The sequence below is a fragment of the Achroia grisella genome, unplaced genomic scaffold, assembly GCF_030625045.1.
Source record: "Achroia grisella isolate CSIRO2021 unplaced genomic scaffold, CSIRO_AGI_Agris_v1 utg1295, whole genome shotgun sequence".
Classification (NCBI taxonomy): domain Eukaryota; kingdom Metazoa; phylum Arthropoda; class Insecta; order Lepidoptera; family Pyralidae; genus Achroia; species Achroia grisella.
The window spans coordinates 1,033,783-1,052,377 of record NW_026712613.1 but is presented as its reverse complement, the minus strand read 5'-3'; the positions used below and the strand labels follow the sequence as shown (position 1 = coordinate 1,052,377).

Below are 18,595 nucleotides of genomic sequence, written 5' to 3'. Positions count from 1 at the left end.
TACAACGGTTGTTTCTTGTCAGTGATATTAGTGACATCGCAAAGGAACACTTACAAAGTATTCCCCGCCGCGTTTAAGATTTGCTATCTCTTTGCATATTTTATTCCAATATATAACCACATTGTACATACTGTGGAAAAAAAATGAATTATTACTGAAATCGTAAAATTGTACTGTCTATTCATATAACAGTTTATTTCTTATGTTTTGTATTCAATCGTGTTATGTTAATAAAGTTTTAAAAAAAATCGGGTTATGCTACTTACTTGGGCAATGAGCCAAAAGAAGAGAAAAAAAGTTGGTCTAAAAAGGACTTGTATCCAGAACCCTAAAATATATTAATAAAAAAAAAATCTTGTTCTTTTGCTCTCTAAATTTTCTTTTTCTCAATTGTCAATAGTTCAATTTTCCATTAATATTATGAAAATATTTTTCTTAAATTTTGTCAATAAATAGTTTATTATGGCTATTATTGAATTAGATATTTGGCGAGGAGAATGGGGTCTCGCCTCCGTTGATTTGGAATGTTTAAAAGTTTTGGTTGGTATTATAATATAACCTCAACTACATAAAACAAAATACGCCGGCAATTATTAATGTTTCCTGGTCTATTCACAGACCTATATGAAATTTATCGGTGTACCAGTTCGAGTTCGGGAAGCTAACAATCCATATTTCACACCAAAAGGAAGACTGCCAGTTATGAGAGATGGACGGAACGTTCTCACAAATTTCGAGGAAGTTGTTGACTATTTGAAGTCCTTGGTAATCATTATATGATAATACATAATATTATAAATCGTTTTAGCTCTTGATTTACTATGTTATCTTATACACCCCAAAGGTAAAAAATCCTATAAAACATCAAAAAATGTATATCAGAACCTAATTAATTTGAGACACTGCTGTGTGTTTTTTTCTACCTCGAAGGAGTTACATGTAGTTAAATACATTGTAACTCATTGCACATGTGATATCTTGCTTTAACAGCAGTGTAGACAGGTGACAATACCTCTGACTACTCTATAAGATGTAACCGTATTGATATGATTGTTATTTTACTATTAAAGAAGATTATATTTATTAATAACAATTATTATATCATGTGTCTGTAATATTGAAATGTTTGAGAAATATCTGTAGTTTTAGATTTTACCTAATGCTCACTTTAGTTAATATTATTGAAATGTGTAATAGTAGTAACAATATAATCTTGTAACCCAAAAGCATGCTGTGGTTGCATAAATATGCAACCACAGCATGCATATCATGCATAAATATGAGAACAGTTAGTATAAGACCATTAGAATTATATAGAAACAACATATTTTTATTGCTGTATCTTATATTGGTCCTTAAAATCTTTAAAATAAATGAATAAATAAAATCCCGTCAAAAGTTACAAATTGGCTGTCCCTTAATAATGTGTACAGTTACTATGAATATTAGACATTAATAAATACTTTCATATAATTTGCGTGCCCGTTAATAAAAATTAGATTAAATTAGTAAATATTGCTCATCAATATTTTTTTTAAGTTACAACTTATCTACTATTCCAATATTTCTAAAATTTATGAAAATATCATCTATGCCAGAAGGAATATAGACAGTTTCAAAAGAGTTAGTGATTGCACTAATAAAAGCTTACTTAACAATAACAAACTGATTTTACCTAAATGTCGTTTGGCTAAAGTTAGTAATTCGTTTTATGGCAATTGCGTAAGGTTTTACAATAAAATACCAGAGTATGTTATAAATCTGCCAGAAAAAAGATTTAAATGTCAAATAAAACAGTTCCTTTGCAAAAAAGCTTACTATAAAATTGAAGAATTTGTTAACGATAATAATATTTTTATAGAAAAACTTTAAATCCATAGCACTGACAATATTATCTGATTACATTAATAATGAGTGCGTAGCGACTTCTATGTTGATTATCGCATGCCTCTTACTTGTTATACTGTAATTATTTATATAAAAAAAAAACATCTATTAAAAAGAGCAACACACAAGTTTCTTGTTCATTCTTCTTGTGATGAATCTGCATTCCGAATGAGTGGTAGAATCAAAATATGACTATTCAAAAGTGCTTGTAATGAGTTTATTTGAATAAAGATTATTTCTATTTCTATTTCTATTTCTATTTCTAAAATAAACACTTTTGTTTCATTAAATTTCACTTTCTGATTGTTTCACTCTTATGTTTGATTAGCATTATAGTACAGATGTGCATTTGAACACAATACAAGCTGCAGAAGCCAGTGCCTTCACACAATACCTCCGAGACAAGTTGTACCCTGCTTACCAGTATGCCTGGTGGGTGGATGAGAAGAACTACAGTGATCTGACACGACCTGCATATGCTAAAGCCTTACGGATCCCCTTCAACTTCTTCTACCCTTCTCGATATCAGAATGCTGCCAAGGAAATGATTGATGCATTATATGGTGAACATACAGATCTACAAGAGATTGAAAAGACTGTAAGTAATATCTGTATGGACAAATTTTACAACTAGTTGTACTTGCGTCTTTGTCTGCGTGGAATTTGACTTTATTTTTCTGAAATAAAAGAATTTTTCTAAAATATAAGTAGCCTAAGTTACTACTTATTTCATCGGCTACCTGCCAGAAAAAGTTCTATCAAAATGGGTCCAGCAATTTCAGATTATATATATATAACAAACAGACAGACAGACAAACAAAAATTTTAAAACATGTTATTTTGGTGTCATTTTCATATGCATGTAGTATCAATATTACAAATAGACTCTCCAATTTTATTTGTATGTATAGATTTATGGGTGTTTTCTATATATATTGTGCATGTATTTACAAAAAAATATGTATCAAAGTATTTATATTAGTTCTGTAGTACTCATAACACTCTGCTTACTTGGGAGTAGATAGCTCGCTGTGAATAGTCCAGGGCTCTTATTATGATTTAATTATCCACATTCTTAGTTTTTTCATCACCATTATAGCACTGTAAATATGTATAAGGGGCGTAGAATTATTGGAAATGAGACTAGATATACTGTTAGCAATGTTAGGCAGATTGCTATGTAAGAATATACTTAGTAAGTAAAAAATATATTATATGGATTCAATCTACAAATCTACTGGAAACAATCTACACTCAATTGTCATACCTATTATTTGCCTAACAAGCTTATACCTAAGAAAGCGTATGTAAGTCATACCATATATATATATATATATGCTGGAGCGTTACGGGATAATAATATGATGTTGCTGGTTGAGACGATGTATATTAAAGACTAGCTGTACCCGCGACTTCGTCCGGGAAAATAGTGACCTTGACCAAATAATGAAAAAATTTTTAATAACCTAACCCAATAAAAGCCAAATCAAAAAGTTTCATCGTTTCATCTTCAAAAATGACAACACTTCCATACATAACCTTTTCAACTCCTTACAACCCTTTTTAATGCGAAAAAGGGTCTAGACTAGCTGTGTACCAAATTTAATTTAAATCGGTTTAGTAGTTTTGGCGTGAAATCGAGACAGATAGACAGACAGAGTTACTTTTCCATTTATAATATTAGTAAGGATGAAAATAGACTGACAATATGTACATAAAAATATTGATCTTATACACTAAATGACAATAGGAAAATGTAAGGTGGGGTGACACAGTTTAGACACGGTAGAGCTTAGTAGATAATATTGGATTTGTCTTACTAGGCTTTATTAAATGCCATTATTATTTTGATGTATTTAGGTAACTGTGTCCCATATGGTTTATTCTTTATTAATTCACCATGATAGATTAACAGACCTTACTTCATCTGATACAAGACCTGTAGTAGAAGATGATATATTATCATTCTACACTGATGCTCTTACACCATTCAATATTCATCCCAAAAAAATACTTTCATGTATTTTTAATTTATTGTCAAATTGTTACCTTTCAGATATACAGTGAAGCGGAAAAGTGCCTTAAAACTCTATCAGACAGACTGGGAGAGAGTGAATACTTCTTTGGGAATCGACCATCATCATTTGATGCAACCGTATTTGCATACTTAGCACCATTAGTTAAAGCACCATTCCCTAATGCCCAACTGTCAAACCAAGTGAAGGGTATAGCCAATTTATCAAGGTTTGTGGCCAGGATTAACCAGAAGAATTTCAGACATGTTACAGATGGTAATTATCTATTTTGTTTCTATAATAGACAGGGGAGACTATTTCATCATTGTCTTTATCCTATTATTAGGCGTTAGTGTATTTCTTACTGCATATGGTATTATGTATGTTGGACTCTTAAGTCCGCATTTAGCCTTTTGTTTGGTTCTTTGTACATGTAGAACCCAACCTACTAGAGTAGCCAAGTTCCTCCCAGCGGTATAGAAGCCTCTGAACAGAAGAACTGATAACTCCATTGTTAGCAATGTGCTATGTCAGGTTGACCTCCACACGGTTCCAATTTTCTTTTACAGAATACAATAGGCAGAACGCAAAAAAACATTCAACAGGGACACAATCAGACAGAGAAGCAGCCAACTTTCCAAATCAAACCCGTAATAAAATACTAGCGGCCTTGTTTGCAGCTATCGCAATGACTGGCTACGCATTTGCCAATGGAATGTTCCAAGTGAGTAACAAATCATATTAATTTGACTATTATTTTAAAACTCTCAATCAAGCAGGCACAACCACATTGTGGAATCACTGTCCAATACAATACAGTACAATTTTCGAAACATTACCGTATTGTTTCGGAAATTGTTTATGATCGGACATTTAAGAAAAGAGCTTATTTAAAACGCTGTAAAGCACTTGCAATTCCCCTGGCATGCCGGGTGCTCATGACGGCGGTAATCGCTTACCATCAGGTAAGCCGCAAGCTCGTTTGTGCTATAAAAAAAGAAGGTTTCCAATTGAACTATTTACCTCAGACCTTTTTGCTATATGAGCACGGATATTTTATTAAATTGCGTTAAAGGACACACAAACAAGTTACAGTAATATAAAGTAAATACACACAACTACACTGATCAGTTAACAATATACAATATAGTTACAAAAGACGTGTGAAAATCTCTTAAAGTCCTATATACAACATAGGATATTTCATGTCAAATATGAAGACTCCCTGTCAGATAAAGTGGCGAAGCTACCTAGGTGCCCCGGGGCCCTCAAGCTCAGGGGGCCCTCGAACCCTTACCAGAAAATCTCAATCGAACTGAACTTTTCAAAATTTTTCTCATTTTCAAAATGAATATGACAACCCTACTTTAATCATGACTCAGTTGAGAGAAATTCGAAAGTTATACGTTCGGTTGGCAGTGTTGTCAATTTGACGGATAGCGATATTTGCGTTTTAATAAAACTGTAATAAAAAATGGGGCCCCACTGTTCAGCAGAATTAATATGAAATTATAATAAAGCTATTCAAGACATGAAAAGCTTTATTATAATTTCATGTTATTGACAACAATCTTCTTTTCTTTCTTTCTTATCTATCTAAAAGAAAAAGAAAGAAATTCACTACGTTTTGGATTTCATACAGCCAAATTCACGAAGGGAACACTTAGAATGTGAATTTGGGAGCCCTGGATTGTGCCTCTATATGATCATTGCTTGTTTTCTCATAGTACAAAAGCGCCTACCAGTACTGTCAAAAACTACTATGTCTTAAATGACATAGGATATTAAACTTAGTCATATTGTTCAATGACGGTCCCGGTGGTTAAGTTGTTTAGCACACTGCCTTACTTCCGATTCTCACGGGTTCGATTTCTCGCACGGTACAAATATTTGTATTCATAAGTATTGTTTGTATCGCTCTGTGTGTTTTCTACATATATTGTGTATATATTTAACAATAAAATGTATCTATGTATTTATATCAGCATCCGCCCCGCTTAGCTTTAAACCAGATAGTGCTGTGTTGTTAAAAATATAATTATGAAGTCATAGTTCATGTCTGTCTTTAAAAGTACAATAGCTTCGTACAAGTATCTAAATATATTAGAATCATCAAAATTTGATAATGTAATACGCCTCAAACTAGCCATCTTGTAATCTTATTCATTCTCAGAACATAACGTTTTGTGTTCAGGAGCTGAAAGATTTCGAACAGTCGCGAGATTACAACGACATGTTTGAGAATGAGGAAGAGGACAATTGACGCTGACGCTGACGTTCGCGCTGACGCTCGCGCTGACGTTCGTGCTGACGCTCGAGCTGACGCCGCTGACTTAGTTGCACCAGTCGAAGCAAAGCTGTTAAACGTTGCATTTGTTTAATCCTAATGATTTGTATAAACAGGCTGCTCATACGTAATTTTAATTGTTTATTTACATTCCGTTTTTGCATTAATACATCATCTGAGACCAGATTTTTCAATGAGTTCCTTTTTAATTCTCTGATATAAAAAATATGCTCTTACTTAAAAATTTATAATACATACATACATACATAAATTATAAGTTCTCTTCAACCAAAAGACAATGACAACTAATGGAATTCTGAACCCTGTTACTGCTCAATGAAGATTTTAATTATCATAATTAATTAATTTTTTATTTTGTACATTAACTCATTTATAAATATATAATAATTCATGGTACTGATTTAATGTAGAAATAACTTGAGTATGTATGATGTAAATGGGAGATATATATTTTTTTATGGATTTATAATATTTAGTTTTATTCTGCTACCATTAGCATGTTGCAATATGGGTGTAGACTTAATGGTAACGCTTCCAGTAGCGGTGGTCAGCTTTCCGCACTAAATATTTGTAGTCTCACACATGCTAATTGAAGCGGAATTAAACAAAATAATATATGTAAATACATTCAAGTAATGATATGAGCTTCGGCAAAATAACACCTACCTACTTCGAAAAACAAATGCATATAAAAAGTCACAAGCTGTGCCATATTATAGAAGGTTAAGGTTATTTATTTGAGAAATCGCAGGATATTTGCTGAGGTAATGGATTGTTAGATTACTCTATCTGGATTAACATTTTTGAATGTTTATTGTCTTAAAGTTCAAGCAATTATAACATCTAGGTAATCTTTAGGTGCAAATTTCGAATAGGCGAGCTATATGCTCTTATATGTTTTTGTATACATGTACAGCATACTTTTTATTATTGAATACATTATGTACAAATCAAAATATCTCATACATCCATTCAATTAATTTAACGTATTCAATATTGTCAGTCACAAATTTTAAATTTTATTATTTCAGATATGTTTATGGGAATTTTTTTAGAATAAAAACTATGATTAAATGTGTCCTAAAATATAGAATTCATTTTGCTATTTATTTATATATTATTAATTATGATTTTTTATATATTCATATTGAAAATACTTAATTTTATTATTTCAAAATATGTTTATGAGGTATTTATTAGTGTCATATTTGTTGGTAATAATTGGTGAACTATAATTAATTGTGGCACAACATATGTTTAATTTTGCAAGTGTAACAGCCTTGCTTTCGACTGATGTATATATTGCAGTTTCATGCGAACTCAGAGGAAAATAATTGGGTCGTAATAATTTAGAGAGGAATTTAGTAGACATTGTGTTCTCGATATTATTAACACTTCTTGGATGAGTGTTAAACTCTTTTTATTTATATTTAATCATTTCCTGGCCTCGTATATACATAAATTAATGATTTATTGTACATAATGTGTCAGTCGATGTCGTGGGTAGGTTTTATCTTTTCAGCCAGTTGCTTTGTAAGATTGGTGCGGTAAAAATAATTTTAATCTCAATAAAACAGTGAAGTTACAGATTACATTATTACACATTAGAAGCATGACATCTTAGTCATCTGGAATGGGAACGCATGAGTGCCATCACATGATAAAGTGAGCCAATAGGAGTTCATTAGCTACCTTTACGCGACACACTGTGACGACCTCGTTGGTCTAGCGGTCTAGCACATCGCTTTACGTCCGATGGTCGCGGGTTCGATTCCTCGCACGGCACAAACATTTGTATTCATGAGTATGATTGTTTGTATCGGTCTGGGTGTTCTCTATGTATAATATGTATGTATTTACGAAAAAAAAACCTATGTACTTGTATCAGTTATCTAGTCTCCGTAACACAAGCTTTAGATAGCATAACGTGGGACTAGATGGCGCTGTGTGAATTGTTGAGATTATTATTATTATTACTTTACGATCTCCGCGCGAGCACGGATCGCGCACGCTTTAGCGCGGGGAAGCCAGCGCGCGCAATCACGAGTGATTGCAATGAACTATTTTTTGTTTTTACTCTATCACGCGTGATTGCGTCTATGTTTCATGTCATTTCACTTTTTTTTTAATTTTATTTTTATACCACAAATTTCCAAATACTCGTGGTAAAATTATAAATTATTAATAACTTAACAATTAATTATCCGCCATTTTGAATCGAATAAAGAACGCGGAAATGTGCAGGCAACATGCGTGCAGTCTTCCTCGTTCTCTTCGTCTATATTCGTCCCTACGCAGGGGCGGATCTATCTAAGGGCTTTTTGGGCTGCTGCCCAGGGCCCCGAGGATACAAAGCGCCCCCAGTCCCCACTGAAACGATATATTTATATATAGAATATAAAATAATATCTAAAATGTTCAATCAACCCATGCAAGTCCGCGTCTATCGAAAGGAAAAGGACATTTCTAGTCCCTTGTTTTTGGTGTTTAATTTTTAGTTGAGTAATATAATTAGGTACGGTAGGTAGGCCCCTAAGTAGATTTAGCCCAGGGCCCCACAATATCACGATCCGCCCCTGTTCCTACGTACGTGTAAAGGCAGCTATTGTATAGGCGACGGTAATCATTTACCATTAGGGGTACCGTCATTTTGTTTTTCCATTCAAATTACATAAAAACGACTGATTTCAACTCAATATTCCTCTGAGCTCGAACATAGATTATAGATATTGTTAAATAATGAATAACTATTACATTGTCATTGTCTATTTATTGTTTCGTTGTATTATTAAATGGTACAACGTCATCGCTCAAAGATAAATGGCGCTTACTATTGTAGTTTAGTTAGTTAGTTTATTGTTGTGAATTTGTGACTTGAAATGCACGTGCCGTGTAGTTCACGTAAACATGGAGAATGGACTCAGGTATACTCTCTTGAAAGTGTCACCACAGAACTTTTTTATCATCGCGTATAAATTTGTTTAAAGATCTAATTAGTAATTTTTGGTGTGCTGTTTAGCGTAACTTGAAATAAGTCAAGAGTAAACTCAACCTGATTTTTAAGTAAATAAATAAAAAATGTTTCTTCATAGTTGGTTATGAAACGCTCAGTCCATCCTCAATGTATATGAGAGAATACTTTTTAAAATGATGCTAGTGAAATATAATGTATTTTTTTTTATTTTATAAGTAAATAAGTCTTAAACGATTAAACATTTTCCCTGACTTTAGTTTCCCCAACTCTTTTTTTAAATAACTTATTCGGAAAGCAGACTCATCACAAAAAGAACGAGCAAGAGACTTGCGTGTTGCTTTTTTAAAATAAAAGTTCTAAGTAATTACACATTAACAAGGATTAGGCATGCGACCTAACCGCTAACCACTCAATTGTTAATGAGGCAGCTATGTGTTTCATATCAGTAGAACATAGCCCTAAAATTATATGTATACATATATACTAGCACCATATTTAAAAGTATAACGAACTTAGGTACAGCATTTGTAGCATTTATGTAATTTTACTATTGTTTTCGAGCATAGTAGTGTTGTAAAAATATTATTTATATTATGTTCCTATTATGCCAAATATACGTGATGTAATAAACATGACATGTGATGTCTCATTGATGAATTGTTTTTAATTACTCCACTTAACAATGGATTCCAATTTGTCTGAAATAGAAATTTTATTTGTATACAGAGTTAGTCATAATGGAGCAAGCAGAAAACCAGCACATTTTCACAAAATTGAATATCTGAGTAAACTGAAATTTGAAAGTAATTTTTATTGTAAACAAGTTCAGTATTTATTTTTAGTTTTATCTTTGTTTCTTGGTGATAGTAGTTCAGTATCATGGACTTATTGGCTTTTGGCAAGTCAAAAGTCAACAAGTGCACCTTTTATGACTAACACTCTGCACTATATAGGTTCGAACGTTCATATAGACTTCCAGTAATGTTATTACCAATTGTTAGTAACGCTGTTACTAATAAATTTCTAAAAGATTATAATTTAAAATATTGCAATTACGCGTTCAACAGTTGAAATAACAAACCCTACAATATAGCTTGCTAATAATGGTTCATAGGCAATCGCAAATCCATCTATTATACACCAGATCCCTTATGATCTCTATCTGTAGATTTTCATCTGTTACAATGGAGAATTGTTAGTAACAGCATTGCAATTGCGTTACATAATTATAGAAATTGGTTTATTAGTATAATACTAATTGATATTTAACTTTAACTTTTACCTTTTATTTAATCATCATCTATGAATTATTCGACAGTTTCAATTACTAGTAGTACAACTCAGTTAATTGTCTATGATGCTTGTGTACATTTAGGAGACCAACCACTGCCCGATATTGCCAACGAATTCTTAAAAAATAGAGTGGTCAGGTCTCTATTTTTTAAGAATTCATTGGCAATATCGGCAGTGGTTGGTCCAAATGTACATAAATATTGAGGGAATTTAGAAAGTGGAATTTAATTTTTAATTTTAACGCATTAGACCTTTATTGCGTTAACTAGATATTTGTTTGTAGATTTGGTTTTATATATGAGAATTTTTGTTTTAATTTATTCAGAGATGCATGAATAAAGTAATGTTATGACACGTTATTGCTTTTATTTATTCTATTAAGTTTTAATCTTGCTCACTTTTGAAATGAGTTTATTTATTCTTTGCAATATTGTTATGACAAAATGTATATAGGCGATAGCTTGTTTTCCTTTATACTTAAAATAACCGTGAATGTATTTGTTTGATATGCTTTTACCAGCTTTATGCCTTAATTTATGAGAAATTTGTATCATTTGATTTAATTATAGTCAGTAGATTTATTTCTCTATCTACTTTGCAAGAGACAATTTTTTACCTTACCTTTGTAGTCACCGGCTGCGCCTTATGTAGATTTTATTAATTAATATTTGAGTGACAATATGAACAAATTCTTCCACAAATGTCAGCATCTCGTCACATGTATCAAGAAGCGAGGTCGAGACGCCACTAAAACGAAATAACTATAACATAACTTGTAAGAAAATTAGTAAAGGTTTTTTGCCCAGACATGGCTAACTACAACCGATTCCGTACCTACTATGGGAAGGGAGATTTTGATACATTTTTACCAAATATGGCTTACACTAATAAATTTATACCTACTATGAGAAAACACAATGAACACCTGGTGTTACAGACATAACTAGTATCTAAAAGTGGAGGACGATTATTAATAATGGGGATTATGGCTAATGATCTCCACGCGGCCCTGTTTGAACCATTATAGTTAATTCTTGGTGAACTAGCCATAATGGGGTAACTGAGTTGATTTTATATTCATAATGTGAATAATCTTCCACTGTGATGCAACATTCCATTATCATCCATTTAGAAAAATATATTTTAGGTTTGTGTTATTTATTCAATTTAAAAGGCATTTAAATTAAATTAATAACCCAAACCCGGCCAATTCCCAGTCTTAACATCGTAATATTTGCAGACAAATTGCTCCTCGTCGCACAGTCTTTAAAAGCAAGAGTGATTTAATTTCAGCGTTGGTCGAAGTGGAGTTGGCGCCATACAATGCTACTAAACAGGTTCCGTATAGCGAAGAAACATTTCAATATTACAAAGAAACTGAATGCTGGAACATCTGCACAGAGTAATTCAGAACAACCGAAGTAGCTATGATGTCTGTATACTTAATGACCATATTATATATCCCGATTTAGGGCAAAAATTGAGGTCATAACGAGCAGAGGAAGGTCGGAAAAGAGATGGATGGACCGTGTGAAAGATGATATGGTAAGAAAGGAAGTAAATAACGAGATGACTGCCAACAGGGATGAATGGAAGAGGAAAACATATTACGCGACCCCAAATAAATTGGATAAGGAAGAAGCAGATGATGATGATATGACGAATAATTGCTAACTGGTAACTACCACGATGGGTTTCGTCCTCCACTAGTATCCCATCGGTACCGTTAGCGCAGACTTTTGCAACATTCTACAAACTACGATAGAAAAAAAACAAAATGGAGACTAATAGAGACCGGAGTATTAGTCAAGGAGAAATAAATATTTTGTGCTAAAACGCGAAAATAAACATATATTTGTAGTAGTTGAATAGAAGCTAGTGAATTATTGTAGACTTTGTACACAATTGTGTGTTCTATATCATCTATTACCAAGCAGCTCAATCTTCTTGTGACGACTCTGCTTTCCGAATGAGTAGTAGGATCTAAAATATATAACTAGTCACAAGTGCTTATATTAAGTTTATTTGAATACACATTATTTGTATTAGATAAGATTGCTTTGTAAGCCATTTTGATTAAAGGATGGAATATACCAGTGGAATTACAGGATACGGAATGTCAATATGTTAGTACTCTGGAACAGAATGGCATAACGGGTACGACAGTCGTCACATGACTACGATAACCATTTACCATTAGATGGGCCGTATGCTTGATTGCCACCATTGTAATATGAAAAAAAAACATGACTTGTGACTGAGGTGCAGTTATGTATATAGGGTTACCAGTTACCATCAGGTGAACCGTTGCAGATAAAAACAGTAAGATATTAACATGTTTAGAAACATATAGGACAAATAAAGAAAAATAAATGCAGATTTATTCCACAATATTTTTTATTTCTTGCTTTTGAACATTGCATTTCACGTTGTCAGGTACCTACTTATTAACAACAGAATTTGGTACATAGAATACTTCAATAATCTCTACACTGGGATAAAATATAATTCTACATATCTATTGCATAGTTTAAGCGCACATAAAACAGAAGTAGCATTTCAAATCGATGGCACAAAAATACCATGGCTATTAGTGTGATATAGACAATAAATACTTATGTTACAAAAGCATAATTTCTGTATGGGATTTATATTAATTTTCTTTACAATATAACATTCGTAAAATTATTAATTACATCAATATAATGTTATGTCCAACTTATATTACAATATACACACTAAGGTCACCTTATTTGACGGTACATTATCTCGTGTAGACTTGTCCTTTATGAAAAACTAAATCTAAGCCTCATACAGTACGTAAGTAAAACTTAAAATAGATTATTTTAAGTTTTCATATAAGTGTTTTCTCTTTCTTACACATTAAGAAAATAGCTTGAAAGAGAAACAAAACGGGGATGAAAGAAAGAGACAATTATATGTTGGAATTTACACTCTACAAAAACTACAATTTATTATATTCACTGGCAAATGTTGCAGTTTTAACTTTATGGGTTTGCTTGAACATTTCAGCTTTAAATAAGTGGCGTATTCGACACGCAAGTCTCTAAATCGTTCTTGTGATGAGTCTACTTTCCGAGTGGAAGAATAAAAGATACTACTACTCAAATATTAAGTTTATGAATTAAGATTATTTCCATAGGCTACGGTAACCGTTTGCCATCATATGCCATTCTCTACCATATAGTAATATAAAAAAATGTAATGCGCTCCTACTGTCTATAAAAAATAAATTGAATGTACATATGGAATTGAGATAGTTCTTCTTGTATTGCCTCAATTCCATCCATTGAGAAATGTGTATAAATAATAAACAACTAACATTAATTTACAAAATATTAAATAAAAATTTAAAAACTTTATACAACATGTTCTTTTTGCTATAATAAAAATATACCTTATAAAATACGTTTCTAAATTGATTGTTCCCTAGTTCGGTAAAATGCTAAGTGCTACGTGATTTGTATACCGAAACAAAAGTACAATAAGTTCTCTAACAAACTGCAACGATGATGTACCGACAAATTAGATAACACCTAATTCTTATTTAACAAGTCAACAATGTTACATTTGCTCATACAGTTTTAATACACTATCGACTAATTACAGCAACTGGTTTGATATAAAATGAATAAATAAAAAATTAAAAGTTATTAAGATTATTCTCATATCGAGTAAGTGTTTATATACTCGATTATAGATATAGGATGCTACCAAATAATTTACATTCTTTTTATTATTGTAATAATATAAATAAGGAACACTATGCCCTACAACAGAGAATACAATTTGATATCACGTTAGGGGCGATTGATTACGTCGCAACAATTTTAGTACCCCCTCCCCCAGTGTCACAGTTGGTCACATGTGAACAGTTAAAATTAGTGTATTAATACTAAAATTGAAATGTAATGTCACAAAATTTAATACCTCTCCTAGGAGGGTGGGACATAAGTTTTATAGAGCGGACGAATATAGAAGAAAATCCGGCGGAAGGACTTATGGAGCGGCTGAAGGACAACTCCTGCTTGACGCATATGACTTTAGTCTGAGGTCACCGTTAAGGCTTCGAACCTCGATTCATGCCGTCGTAATTTCGATCCCTGTTCTGTATTTGATGGGAGATCGATCGGAGGGGGATCGGACAGCTCGTGTACATGCGACTGTTATCACTTTCCAACAGATGGGTCGTTAGTTTGTTTATCATTACAATTATTAAAAAAACCTCAATATATGTATAATTGGTACGTATTACCGTCGTAGAATTGATCATACCAGAAAGTAATGAACCAATTCTTGAAAATTTACTGCATTTTATGAAATCACTATCGAAAAGCCACGGTTATGTCTGCATACTCACAATTTTGTGAGTTTTGCACATGTAGCCAATGTCATTGTGAGATGTATCTTTCAAATAGCGAAAGAATTTCTTAATTCCGTGCACTGGTTTATGCAGTAGCCGGAGATTGCTTTGAAATTAGAACTGAAAAAAAAAATTCCCAACAAGAGGAACTCTTTGAAGGGATTATTTAATTTTCTATAGCCTATATGTTGAAATTTTCCCAGCATACTTCCTTAAATCTTTAAGAACGTATTCTGTAAAATTTTCATCGTAATTGTTCTAGCCGTTCGTCATTATCATCAAATACAACTATTTCACAAAACGGTCGATTACCATATGAAATGATCAATTCTACAATACGTTTTTGTAGCAACATACATTATATAAAAATTGTACCAAAAATTTTTTAAACTTTATACACCTAACCTAAAAGTTCTATGACATTTTTCAAACATATATTTGTAATTTTAATAATACAATTTGAATAATACAATTAGATTTTCAATTATACAATTTAAACGCCAAATTTCTTCATCACACCTACTAATTATAATCACACAATTTTAATAATCATAATTTCCTAATTGCTGTTTATTTCCCGCGAAATAAAGAAATTTAAACAGGGTGGTGGTGGAAAGGGTCCCAAGACCTACTGTTTAAAAAAATATATATGTCTATACACATCTACAATCGCCTTCCAGGTGCAAATCATAAAAAAATACAAATCTGTATATGGTGTGGTATGGCATATAAAACTCAGTATATGTTCAAAGTTTGAACAAACATTTACAGTTTATTTGTCTTCCTGTAACGCTCAAGCAAAAGCATGCTCCATTTCTGAGAAGGCACATATTTGCAAAACATGCGTGGGACCTGGGTGTCCCTTGGAAACCATCTGCTAATTTTTTAAAGTTAAGATACGTAGGTTCATGGGAGTGCAGTATATATCTCACTACATATTAGACATTACTATGTAGCGTAGTTTAGAAGATATATGTTATCTTAAGCTTTCACGATCTTTTATAATTGTACACATTATATCGGGAACTATTATATTATCACATCGGTAAATATCCCGATAACATATGTACAATATGTGTTATTGGGAGCATTTGAACTTCATATCACGGTAAATATCCCGATTATATGTACAATATATGTTATGTTTGGGAGTACTTAAGTGGGAGCGCTTCATTAGGAGGGCTAATTTATTATGGTTACTTATTTAGCTTTGACGGTTTAGTTAGTATGACTACTATAGTAAGTCAGTTCGCCTGACACTCTCCCAGTATATGCTGATAACAAAAGTAAAAAAAATATACCAGGAAAAACATTATCCTTCTCACGAGTAGTAGGGTAAAAAGAAAGGTTTGATATCTACATAACACTGACGTTTAAGACGTTTTAAAAATGCAGAGTTAGACAAAAACTTAAAGACAAATTATAATATAACTTTAGCTGCCTTATTTACAACAACTTAGGCTTAAAAATTAAATATTAGTCTTTGTACATAAGTCATACCATAAATAATAAAATGGTAACAGGGTGAAGTAGGTAGCGAGTTAGATATACGACTTGTTACTAAAATGTAAGTTATAATAAACCTTCTTTTAAATTTCGTCATCATATACAGCAGTTCAATCAATATATTAAAATATTCACCAATATGTATACATATTGTATATAATACACATAAATGTCATATGTTTAAAGTTGATAGGGTTGCCATACCGAAATTATAAATTACAGTATATAATAATAAAAGTCTACGATTGTACTCATAAATAACACGTTTATGATAAAGGCATCGCGGAAACGATTATGTCCGTAGTCAAATAAACACATGTCAGGCTACAGCATGCTTATAGTTTACATTTTTTACAAAAATATAATCTTGACAAACTAAATAGCAACGACGTCCGAACTGAAACTTGATATTGTGTACAATATCAGACAGATGGAGACCTAAGTATTCATAACTCAAGCAAGATGTTATAAATAAGTATACTCACATTCTTTCTAATACTCAAACTTGTATATTCATATATCATATTTTATACATGTATAATAAAAATAAATTTTATGCGCGTCTACTATAATACGATTTCAATTTCAATGGAATGGCCTAATACAAAATAGATAATTTATGTTTTCACGTTTAGTACACATTATTAACCCTTCGAACGTTTTCACATAGATCTGTGCAGCCTCTTCAACCATATTACAGTCTTGTCACAGATCTGTGCCCGCAAAATTCTTTTTAACAAATTTAGTCCTTATTTAAAACGAAGTAGGATTGAAAATCATTTGAAAAAATACAGCTGGCGCGCACATATCGCCTCTTCGTTTTCGATCGCTGCGACAGATGACAGACACTCGAAAGGTTAATATAGTTATTCGGGACTTAACACGAATAATTGTATAGTTAATAAAGGTATTTATTCAGTGACTGCAGTGGTGTTTGCACGTGATCAGGACTCGTGCAACCTACTCGAAACGTAGTTATAAATAAATAAATAACCCTGGACAATCGTACTCATGAATACAAAATGGTTGCACCGTGCGAGGAATCGAACCCGTGATCATCGGAAGTAAAGCGGTGTGCTTAACCGTTTGACCACCAAGACCATCATAAGTACAATGTGTACAATTTTTTATTAATATAATGTACAGGTACGGCTTGTTTACGATTTTATTGCATACGTTTCATATGACAACATTATATTATCATTCCATGTATGTCATTTCATATGTAAACATAATTCGCGTTAAATCCCAATAAACTATATTAATAATAATACAATATACTTTTCTATACAATAAAATCACGTTCATTATTATAAGGCGTCAATACTGTCAATCATTTACGATTGGCAATTGAAATTTCTTTACCAATTAAAATATACTATTTGCATACATAAAAATATAGTTTAAAAATTCGTTTCGCGCATCAATACCCTTGATTTATATATAACTACATATTGGTGTTGTTAAATATTAATTTTTTTTATAAAAAATTCCTACTTTGTTCTAGAGTATATATTTAGAGGTGTATCAAATATATATTTGATACACCTCTTATTTTACACGTAAGTCTGGTAACACTGAGTCGTGGAAACGGTATTAAGAAAACCGCATCTGACTAACTTTCGTTATATACATCTCAGTGTGTATCATAGCTAACGGTTTACAATGCAAATAAAGGGCATGGTGATTTATTATCCACATATTTATATACACAATTACATAGTTACTCTTAAAGAGTACAGCCAAGTGAGAAACCAGATAGAATTCCTGTGATACTGAACGAATGATACTAGAGTATAAATAAGTAATAGAGTAGAAAAATATTAAATGTTTACTTCCAAAGTAAAATCACTTCTTCGAACCATTCTAATGCTGTTGACGGTAGCTGGCCTTTATAGCATTGTCGTACAAAAATGATGCCAAATGCAGAAGGTACTCTAAAACCGTGGAATGACTTATGGAGCGGCTGAAGGCTAACTCCTGTCTGATGGATACGACTTTAATCTAAGTTCTAGAGAGTGCCCGGTGCCCTTAGAGTCTATGGGCACCGGGGCACCGCTAGGGATTTATCCAACAACTAAAATACACCAATATCATTGTCACCAGTAAAGTAACAAAGTAATGTTGATTTATAATAAAAAAATGTTTAAAAATATTGCACTAACGGACATAAAATCTGAATTTAATTGTAATGAAAGCTTAATAAAATAAAAAAAAAAACAAGTTGT

At 32.1% G+C, this 18,595-nt stretch overlaps 1 protein-coding gene across 2 annotated transcripts; it reads left to right on the top strand.

Moving 5' to 3' along the window:
- Positions 1-316: 316 nt before the first annotated feature.
- Positions 317-12,145, top strand: LOC131855023 (metaxin-1). Of its 2 annotated transcripts, none has more exons than XM_059206231.1 (6): positions 317-540; positions 619-765; positions 2,216-2,485; positions 3,944-4,178; positions 4,472-4,626; positions 11,771-12,145. In XM_059206231.1, exons 1-6 carry the CDS (start codon positions 463-465, stop codon positions 11,900-11,902), a joined length of 1,017 nt encoding a protein of 338 aa, XP_059062214.1. In that variant the 5' UTR covers positions 317-462; the 3' UTR covers positions 11,903-12,145. The 2 variants fall into 2 exon arrangements, with proteins under 2 accessions (XP_059062214.1, XP_059062215.1); XM_059206232.1 differs by lacking the exon at positions 11,771-12,145 and adding an exon at positions 6,097-6,447 and having other exon boundaries at positions 320-540.
- The last annotated feature ends 6,450 nt before the right edge of the window (positions 12,146-18,595 follow it).